Source organism: Sabethes cyaneus, chromosome 3 (assembly GCF_943734655.1).
Source record: "Sabethes cyaneus chromosome 3, idSabCyanKW18_F2, whole genome shotgun sequence".
In the NCBI taxonomy this organism is placed as follows: domain Eukaryota; kingdom Metazoa; phylum Arthropoda; class Insecta; order Diptera; family Culicidae; genus Sabethes; species Sabethes cyaneus.
Window position 1 is genome coordinate 249,728,237 of NC_071355.1, and position 11,284 is coordinate 249,739,520.

At 43.6% G+C, this 11,284-nt stretch overlaps 1 protein-coding gene across 2 annotated transcripts in view; it reads left to right on the forward strand.

Annotated features, from left to right (window-relative positions):
- LOC128744743 (tRNA-dihydrouridine(16/17) synthase [NAD(P)(+)]-like) overlaps positions 1-8,597 on the forward strand; it is a 113,037-nt gene extending 104,440 nt beyond the window's left edge. For both annotated transcript variants that reach the window (XM_053841953.1, XM_053841954.1), the window contains 4 exons: positions 7,152-7,347; positions 7,415-7,663; positions 7,738-8,221; positions 8,275-8,597. In XM_053841953.1, the coding sequence (XP_053697928.1) occupies positions 7,152-7,347; positions 7,415-7,663; positions 7,738-8,221; positions 8,275-8,490 (1,145 nt within the window). In that variant the 3' untranslated portion in view covers positions 8,491-8,597. The remainder of the gene's footprint in view (positions 1-7,151; positions 7,348-7,414; positions 7,664-7,737; positions 8,222-8,274) is intronic.
- The last annotated feature ends 2,687 nt before the right edge of the window (positions 8,598-11,284 follow it).

Here is an 11,284-nt window from a genome sequence, read left to right on the forward strand (position 1 = left end):
GTCAGTGGTCCGTGCTTTAGGAAAATGAAACTTTTGGAATGGTCTTAACTTTGGAAAATGAACATTGATACGTGCCCGGAATGAAAGTTTACAGGGTACAACGGAAATTTCCGGATGATTGTGGTCATTGGAAAATGCCATGCTGGTTTAGAATTCAAGCCTGCGAACAACAGTGTAATTTATTGAATTTCTATTTGTTATATTGCATTTTTCGCTTCTTTAATTTTTTTTGTCTGTGGTAAGCTGAATCATCGAAAGGATTTTCGATAATTTTAAAGCTGTTACTGACGCTACCGTCAAACGGAGTAACTTGCAACAGCGGGGTAACTTGCAACAACGCTATATCGGTCGAATTTATTGCATTTTTTTTATCTGTTACTTCAATGTTTAATCTATATCTTGAGGACATTGGTATAGCAAGCAACAAAAATGTGCCATCCAGCGACTGAAGAACAACAAAGCAGCGGGAAAGGATGGCATTTTGGAGCAGAACCCGGACAAGTTGGCCGACTGTCTGCATCAACTGATTGTCAAGATTTGGGATACGGAACGACTTCCGGAAGAGTGGAAAGACGGGGTTATCTGCCCTATCTGCAAGAAAGACGATAAGCTGGATTGTGAGAACTATCGAGCGATCACTATCCTGAATGCCGCCTACAAAGTGCTGTCCCAAGTCATCTTCCATCTATCTATCGCCAATAGCCAATAGATTTGTGGGAAGTTACCAAAAGTTACGGACCAAATCTTCACCCTGTGGCAGATCCTCCAGAAATGCCGCGAATTCCGAGTCCCCACGTACCACCTGTTCATCGATTTCAAAGCCGCATATGATGGCGTAAACCGACAAGAGCTATGGAAATTTTGAATGAAAACGGCTTTCCGCGTAAGCTTACTAGACTTATCATGGCTACGATGGATGGGATCCAGTGCTGTGTGAAAATCTCGGGTGGATTGTCGGACCCATTCGAGTCTCGCAGGAGACTTCGACAAGGATGGATGGTCTTTCCTGCCTGCTATTCAACATTGCGCTTGAAGGTGTTATAAGACGAGCGGCGATCGAAATACGGGGCACGATTTTCAATAAATCCTGTATTTATCTGCTGACGACGTGGATGCTGTCGGCAGAACATATGAGGCGGTGGAAGAACAGTACACCAGACTAAAACACGAAGCAGAGAAGATTAGGTTGAAGATAAATACGTCTAAAACGAAGTATATGCTGGCGGGCAGGACCGAGCGCGACAGGCAGGGCTCGCTTGGGCAGTACCGTGGTAATCGACGGGGATGAGTTTGAGGTAGTCGACGAGCTCATATACCTTGGCTCACTGGCAACAGAGGACAACAATACCAGCCGTGAGATTAAAAGGCGTATTATCAGCAGAAGTCGGGCCTACTACGGGCTACACAAACACTTGCGGTCGAACAATCTGAGCCCCCGTACAAAGTGCACACGGTACAAAACGCTAATTAGACCGGCTGTCCTCTATGGGCACGAAATGTGGACACTGCTAGAAGAGGATCTACGAGCACTCGGAGTTTTCGAACGGCCGGTTCTAAGAACCATCTTTGGCGGAGTGCAAGAAAACAGTGTCTCTACGCGTCTCTACGGTGAACCAAGTATTCAGAAAGTGGTTAAAGCTAAACGGATATGTTAAGCAGGACATGTTGCTAAAATGCCGGACAACTGTCCTGCAAAAATTGCTTTCACATCGTATCAGGTGGGAACAAGACGAAGAGGGGCACAGCGAGGCGGCAAGACCAGGTGCAGCGAGATCTGGCTCACGGAACTGGAGACCATGGTCCGAAAAATAGTGTGTTGATTCAAGACTTACATAATTAAGTCCTAAACCTTCAATGACGCTGTTAAGGTTTGACGCTCGGTCAGTCTGATACAAGCAAGGCAGTATGTTGACGACGATATGCGGTAATGAGTAAACTGTTTTGGAAAGTGATGAAATATCTAATGCGAGGAATGATAAATTAGATGGACTAAATACTGGATACAATTAAATGAGAAATAAAAAACACACCTGGTGGTAGATTTCATCCGAGATTTGCCGTGCGAACGTCGGTAATGTATTGCTTCACTTCTATCACACTGACCAAGTAGATAATATTCTGTCATACAAATAGTATCGTCTCATGGCGAAGTGCGACGCGTATACCGGCATAGTGATAGTATTGGGAGAATAAAACGAAATTAGGTTTTAGCCTACCTAATATGGCGAACGATTGGACCTACACCAGTTATACTGTGTATTGTTTTTGCCTTTTTTGGGCACATATTTCCTTCCTTTTGATTTTGGTCTAACATCATGATAACTCCAGAAGTGCACTTGAAAATAAAAACCAACGTATTTAGTACTGTGGAAAATTTTATTACTTTTATCAGACCAGATGACAACTCAAGTTGTTATACATTAATATTTGAGTGGGAGGAGCCAGCTCAGTGACAGATTGATCGACAGTCGGCACTTCTCAGACATTATCGACGTCAGATCCTATCGAAGCGCTAACGTTGACTCGGACCACTACCTAGTGATGGTTAAGATGCGCCCAAGACTCTCCGTTGTGAACAATATTCGGTACCGATGCCAGCCTCGGTTAGATCTCGTGCGACTGAAGCAGCAAGACGTCGCCGCAAACTACGCGCATTCACTCGAAGCTGCGCTGCCGGAAGAGAACGAGCTGGACGAAGCCCCTCTCGAGAACTGTTGGAACACTATCAAAACAGCCATCAGCAGTGTAGCGGCGAACTCCATCGGGCATGTGGCCCAGAATCAGTGGAACGATTGGTCTGACGATGAATGTAGGAGGGTGATGGATGAGGTGAACGCTGCGCGGGCGGCCACGTCAGAACGTGGAAAGACACAAACAGAAGAAGATGCAGCGAAACCAAATCTTTCGGTAGAAAAAGCGCTACCTGGAAGAGCAGGAATATGCAGAGTTGGAGCGGCTGCATCGTTCTCAGGAAACGCGAAAGTTCTACCAGAAACTGAACGGATCCCGCAAAGACTTTGTGCCGCGAGCCGAAATGTGTCGAGATAAGACTGGCAGTATTCTGACGGAGGATCGTGAGGTGAGGAGGCGGAAAACCATGGCGGCGGGGAAAGCGATTTAAAAAACGGGGAAGAGGTGCCAGCCCCAACGATAGGCGAAGTTAAGGAAGCCATCATGCAGCTAAAGAAAAACAAGTCAGCTGGAAAAGATTTCATCGGAGCTGAGCTCATTAAAATGAGACCAGAAAAGCTGGCCGTTTGTCTACACCGACTAATTGTTAGACTTTGGGATACGGAACTGCTACCGGAGGAGTGGAAAGATGGGGTTATCTGCCCGATCTATAAAAAGGGCGACAAGTTGGACTGTGAGAACTATCGAGCGATAACCGTTTTTAATGCCGCCTATAAAGTGCTGTCCCAAATCATTTTCCGCCGTCTATCACCAATTGCGAATAGATTTGTGGGAACCTACCAAGCCGGCTTCGTCGAAGGTCGGTCTACAACGGATCAAATATTTACACTGCGGCAAATCCTTCAAAAGGGCCGTGAATACAGGGTTCCCACGCATCATTTATTCGTTGACTTCAAAGCCGCATATGATACCATCGACCGGAAAGAGCTATGGAAAATCATGGACGAGAACAGCTTCCCCAGGAAGCTCATCAAACTGATTAAATCTACGATGGATGGTACGCAGTGCTGTGTTCGGATTTCGGGTGGATTGTCAAGTTCATTCGAATCACACAGAGGGCTTCGTCAAGGTGAAGGTCTTTCATGCCTGCTGTTCAACATAGCGCTACAAGGTGTTATGAACCGAGCGGATATCAACACGCGGGGCACGATATTCAACAAATCTAGTCAATTCGCACAGCTTTATGGCGAACCCAGTATCCAGAAGGTTACTAAAGCTGGCCGGATACGATGGGCAGGACATGTTGCAAGAATGCCGGACAACTACCCTGCAAAGATGGTGTTCGCCTCAAATCCGGTAGAAACAAGACGACCAAGCGCGCAGCGAGCAAGATGGTTAGACCAGGTGGAGCGAGATCTGGCGGAGAGTACTCGGTGTCCGAGGAATTGGAGAGCGGTAGCCCTCAACCGAGTCACATGGAGAAACTTTGTTCAACAACCTAAGTAAGAGTAGATTGATTGTTTTCGTTTTCTTCTTATATTAGATGCAGACAATTTGAAAAGTTCCATTTAACGACAAGGTCGTCAGAGTCCTATTATTGCAGTTAGCATGGCACCGAATATCAGCCTTCCCTTCCCTTTTTCAGTGTACCAACATGCTCCTATAGATTCGGGAAACCATCACAAAAAAATAAAATTAGTTCAACTAATCTGCTAGCCGTAATAAGATCTTGCAACTCGAAGCACTAAACATTGCATTCTACAGGTTCTATTACTTTTTGAGCCATAAATTACACTAAATACTGAAATTTCTACCCAATTAAAATTCATCACTATCCAGCTGTCTACGAGCGATAATGGCGGCTTTTGAGCACAAGTGGGCACAATCTTTTGACATTCATTGCAGGAGCGTCGAGTTTACCCTGACGGAGTTACTATGGAAACATCCATGATTGTAAAAATGTAAACATTGTTTAATTTTACAGATCAGCTGAAGTGGAACAAAACTAAACGGTTTCAAACTTTTCTAGTTAGTTTGCGGCCATAATTTGCTGAAGGCACCGGCTCAGAATACTTTTTTACAATCGTGCGAATTAAACATTCGAGTGCACTCAGAGGCAAACATTAGCTTCATATTGGTAACCGTTGTCAAGTTTGCTCTCGAACAGTGTCTCGACTTGATAAGAAACATTCCGTTGCGCATTTGGACATTCTCCCTGAAGTTTACGAAAAATGCGAAGCCGCAATCTATAAAATTTCTTATCCGTTCCTCTTCAGCTGATCTGCAAAATTGAACAATGTTTATATTTTCCTCTCGAACAGCAAATAATCATGGATGTTTCCATAGTAACTCCGTCAGGGCGAACTCGACGCTCCTGCAATGAATGTCAAAAAATTGTGGCCACTTACGTGCCCAATATCCACCATTATCGCTCGTGGAAAGTTGGATATTTACACTTTTTCGCCGTCGATTTTCCGTTAATTTTTTTCGGCCGTTCCATTCGTCACATCACTCGCGAAACTTAATTTGAGGTACAGAAAACTTTAATTTACCACCCAAAGAGGTATTTAGTAAGATATTACAATGATTTTGCACAAACTGTTCACTTGAATTGATAGGAAAAACTTCACTTCGTTTCGATTGCAATTCCAAATCCGCGACCGTCGTTGTTGTACGTTGCCAAGGGAACGGACGTTTATATGGAGTGATGCCAACGTAAACATTTGAGTATAAAATTTACCAATTATTTTCGCTATTAAATTAAAGGTCGTAGAGTGTCGATAATATACTTATAAAATTTACTAATAATAAAATTCACCGTAAACAACATTTTATGTGATAGAATTACTGTTGGATCTAGTTCAACAGCAAAAATAGATACGCGATTCTACATTTCATAATTGTTCATAACAGATTATTACCTTCTACTAGCAACGCTATTCTCAACAAAACGATAGTGACAACAAGTACTGATATCAGTAAAAAAGCAACTGGACTCTGACGGCCTTCACCTTAAATCAAGTCAGCATTGTCGGGTTTGCGAGGGGTTTGAAATTTCATCGCAAATGAATACTTCCCCTGTTTTATTCAATCCAGCAAGCCCGGTTCACAGTGATAGTTCGATGCACAAAAACAATCCCAGCTGGCTCCTCTCTATCAGATTAAGATTATAGGTTGGTAGAATTTAGAGCATTATAAAAGATAATGCCCTAATCGTTTCGAAATTACAGTTTCAACTGCTCAGTATTCCGCTTATATGTGAATGTAATGATTGGCTTCAACTTCGATTTATAGGCATGCTGAAACCTATCAGAATTCACTCGAATACTAATGCCACTTGGTGAAAAACTTACGAAACTTTTTCCACCGTTTGAAAGTTCTTGGTCTGCGGATCAACTTTGCTGGAAACAGTAATTTTCTTTATTGCCGAAATCCCGAGATATATGGACATAAAGTTAACGGTTCACAGGCGTTGTACAAAATTACTTATTAATTTCGGGGTATTATTTGACAAAATTTTCCTTCATTTGCATTTTCATCGCCATCGGTAGGCAAACCTTAACAAACTAGCTAAAAAAAGCTAAAGCTGTCCATTCACATCGTCACCTGCCAAGAAAGTTGAAATTTTAATTTTCTTACTCTGCACTTTCCCATATGGCATCGTTTGCTGCAGCATAGGTCTGTCTGCCTACCCGTCTGCTGCTTTTTATACGTACACTCAACTCAACTCAAGCCACTTCTCAGTCGGGTGTTATCACCCTCAAACAGAGGAGAAATGCTTTGAAGTTTACCGTTAGCCATGCCTTAAAATAATGAAATAAAAACTCTTAACTCTATATTCGTATTCGTACCCTATGTATGTAGCTACATACCTGCATATTGTTCTCATTTGCCATTCAAGTCGACACGACATTTCGTTTAAATTGACTCCTTTATACAATTTGGTCGTTTACTGAGAAAATGGATGCAATTCACATTCACCGTAAGAAGCGAGCTTGATTTAATTTTTTTTATCTAAAATGTTTTCATCTGGCTCTGCATCTTGATACGGAAGAAATTGTTTTTTTTTTCTTAAGAATTGTGCTTTACCGCACTGCATGGGATATTTTGCATCATTCTTTCGACATAAGAAGTGAACAACTGTCTGCCACATCGAAGAAGGCAAGTTTCAAACCTGATCGAAAGTTAAGCCTGTTCTTATTTTAATCATCTTTTTCGAACAGCCGTTTCGACACTATACAATACTATAAGGCTGTGACACAAAAATGTGTATTTTTAGTAGTTTACCATCTTCATCAATTATTTAAATAGGATGAAATTGACAGCAAAAAGGACAGTAAAACATACGCCTGCTCGGACCGTTCTACAGACACATGTCACATGACAGGAAAGTCAAAATGTCACCAATCTACTACCATACCCGGTTCATGTAGACGCCCGGTCTTCTACGATGCTCATAACCTATCAGCAGGCAGCAGCAAGCTCCACTAATCTGATTGATCTCAATTTTTCGCTTCCAGTTTCCACCCTTCACCAGCATCTGAGCGTACCGGTGACGTGCAAAATTCGCATCTTCGAAGACGTGAATAAAACGATTCGCTACGCCAAAATGCTAGAGGATGCCGGCTGCCAAATGCTGACCGTCCATGGGCGAACGCGCGAACAAAAGGGACCCCTCACCGGTGTGGCCGACTGGAGCTACGTGAAAAAGCTAAGGTAAACAATAAAGCTTTATCGCAGCAAACTGTGCGTGTCGACTAACAATCATCACAATTTTTTACAGAGAGCTTTTAAAAATCCCGATTTTATCCAATGGAAATATCATGTCGGTGGATGATATCGACCGCTGCCTGGAGGAAACGGGTGTCAACGGTGTTATGACTGCCGAGGGTAACTTGTTTAATCCTTTTTTGTTCGAAGGGATCAACCCGCCCGCTTGGACCGTAGCCTACGAATATTTGGATTTAGTGGAAAAGTTTCCTGCTCCCATCTCGTACATCCGGGGGCATCTGTTCAAAATCTTTCATCATCTGTAAGCTTATTTATCTTTATCGTATTTATTTTCCATCGAACATCGAACTCACCCACCCGTCCCTTTTTTTTAAGGATGAACCTTAAACCAAACGCACCATTGCGAGAGCAAATGGCCACCTGTCGCAATGTGTCGGAATTTCGAACCATTGTCGGGCTGCTGGAGGAAAAGTATCTTCCCTTCCACGAAGGGAAACAAACGTGGACCAACGAAGAAACCAACCTACCCGTGTCGGAAACAGCAGCAGAAGAAGAAAATCCCAGCTTCAACCTCGCCTTACCGCCTTGGCTGTGCCAGCCTTACATTCGGGCACCACCGGAAGTACACCGGCAAAAGCTGCAAGAAGCCACTCGGCTGGCGGCGAATCCCGATCGGGAAAAACGGCAATTCTACGACCTGGAGGGTAACGAGATTTCGCGCAAAAAAATGAAAAAGATGCGTCGCGTGCAGCGGCGGCCCAACCGGGCTGGGTTGCTTCCGGGCGATCCGGAACGAGACCCCGGCCGAAGGTTCGATGAAATTTGCAAGAATGCCAAAGTTAAATGCACCAATCCGGTGGTACGTATCAGAGTTCATATTGGAACGTTTCATTAATAGTTTTTTTTTTGCAGGGTTTAAAGTGTCCCGTGCAACTATGCCGCATTTGCTGTCGGAACCGATGCTTCCACGAGAACCTCGACTGCGTGGGGCATAAAATTTTCATAAAGTCCCGTCGCGATAAAGCAAAAACATTAACCGAAGCCGAGAAGATGCAACGTGCAGAGCAAGAAGAAGGTAATAATCGTCAGCAGCAGCAGCCGTGTGACGGAATGACAGTCGAGAGCTGATGGTGGTTTTATCACGAAAAAGGGATAAGTTTTCTAATTGTACTCGTTAATTAGCGAATAAATGTTTGATTACCAGCTCGGACGGTGGATCATTATTGCAGTCAACTGCAACCAGTGTTGGTATGACAATTCATGGTTGTTTTTACTTTTGAAATGTGAACTGATTACGAAGAGGTCTTTAGCACCGGCGGCAAAGCGAACAACCTTCCGAACTCTGCTGCTGTCGTTCCATGTTTCTTTTCTCATCCTTCTTAGTCTTCAATAGTCATTCGTAATCGATAGCCTTCTTGCACTAGCTTCCATGTTTTGTTCTTCAAAAGCGCTCGAAATTCGTCATCCATGGCATGGCGACTTGCTACAGGAACTACGGAAACCTTTTCCTGGCGTTTGAGAATCGCCGGTCTTCCTCATCGCCCGTCGCGTTCCAGCCTGCTCCGCCTCAACATCTGTAACTCGCAAAGGGAGCGCTATCATCGAATGATTCACCGCTTGTGTCTGTTTGCGAAAAAGAAATCGTCCTCGAAGTCCGACGACTCGTCACCGGTTGACTCGATTGGTTCCTCTGGTCTTGCTTACTGAACGTCTTCGAGTAAATTCACACTAACGGAAATCCCAACTTGGAGTTGCTGACTACTCGTCGCTGGAGGTTGCGCGTCGACTTAGGATGACTCGTTGAGGAAAATCACATCTCGTCTCTTGAAGACGTTCTTTACCGAGTCGTACAAAAGGATACGCCTTGTTCTACTCATCGAAACCGATGACGTCCCACTTCTTCCGCTCTGTTCAAATTTGCTGACGTAGATTTAAGATCGATCTAAATCGTCAGATTCAACGGAACAGCTCATATCGTGCAAATTGTGGATTCCGGTTGCCATCAGCTCGCCATCCGGATCGATTACATTCAGGCTTTCGTTGATGAACCGCATTTCGTGACCGCAGCGCACCATTTAACTTACCGACCGACCGAAAGAACTTGACGTCGCTGACATCAATGGGGGCACTATCTGGACTGCATTTGGCTCTGCAAGATTGACTCCTTTTGCAACCATTTTCATTATCTGTTTATCGGCTCCCATGACAACGCCACTCGCTGATCGCTCATTCAATAGTAGGCCTCGATTTTCATCAGCGAAATGGCCTGATGCACTGAAATCAAACACCTAGCCGACATTTGTATCTTATCCGCTGCTTGTTTGGACCGTGCAAAACGGTTTTTTCGTCTTGTATACTCCTTCAGAAGGGCCACAAGCAATGGGGAACCGACCCACTTCTTAAAAATATCGAAGCCAACACCCCGAAGCCTTCTGGACGGTAGAAATTATCTCCATCACATTCTTGTCCACGGTTCCGCCCTTATTGTAGAGGGTGGTAGTCATTAGCTTCAAGCAGCTCGCGTCCCTGACCTTTATGTATTTAACGGGACTAAAACTCCACCATGAATTTCCAGCTTAGCGAATTCACTCGGCTGTTCTGGCGCTCGATGGACGGAAAACTTGAAAAGTTCTGCTGGGGAACTTGCAGCCAAATCAGTTGCCTATCACCAACTCCGGTAGACATCTTGAAAATTTTTCTTGAGAAAACTGGGCTCCAAAAGCTATTATAATACTTGAATAGGCAGTAAAACGATATATTTACTACAGTGATTGAAAACAGCTATGAAAAAAACTTGATTTGCCACGTGGTGACATGTTTTTACCTTTGTTATACTATAACAAAGGTTTAAAAATTGGTCGAAAAACACGAAATTGATCCGAGGCCCGGAGGGCCAAGTCACATATACCAATCGATAGGGTTCGACGATTTGAGCAATGTCTGTGTGTGTGTGTGTGTGTGTGTGTGTATGTATGTAATGATTTTTTCTATCGCCTGTTTCTCAAAGATGGCTGAACCGAATCGTTCGCTATTACCTTTGTTTGAAAGGCATTATTGTCTAGTAGATCACTATTGAGTTGCTTCGTGACACGACGTTTCGTTTAAAAGTTATAAGCAAAACTGTGAAAAATACGTGACACGGGTTTCTCTAGAACTACATGACCGATTTCAACGATCTTAGTATCAAATGAAAGCCCTTATTAAAGCTAAATTATTCAGAAATTTTTAATTGAAAACAAACAAGTAGTTTAAAAGTTATGCTTAAAAAACCTGTTTTGACAAGGAAATAATTATCGCCTGTTTCTTAGAGATGGCCAAACCGATTTCATATTTCAAATTTCAAATTTATTACCAACAGGCAAGACTTGCCCTAATGGACCTTAATAACTAATACATAAAACGTCGAAACATAGAGACAAAACTCGAACGTAACACTCGTTGTGATAAATTAAAATCAAATACTGCCGAAACTCGGTTGAAAGAACGCTGTAGACCAGAGATAGCGCTGTTGGCACTGTAATTCGTCCGTCGGAAAGGTAGATTTAGTAGAGATAACCTCCGCAGTGATCTGGTTGGTGCATTCAAGTTGACTTGACGAAGGATGGTAGGGCAGTCGATGTTGGATGTCAAGATATCCGAAACAACCATGGCGCGCGCTGTTTCTCGGCGAAGTTCGAGAGTATCGATTCGGATGAGTTGGCAACGATCCTCGTATCGAGTATTCCTCATTGGCTGTCGCCATGGAAGCAATCGAAGAGCGTAGCGTACGAAGCGACGCTGGATACTTTCGATGCGGTAGATAGCGTTATTGTAGTGAGGGATCCATACTACGGAACAGTATTCTAAGGAAGCTCGAACCAGTGACCCGTAGAGCGCTACCAAACATTCAATGCTGTTAAAGTCACGTGTCATTCGCATAATT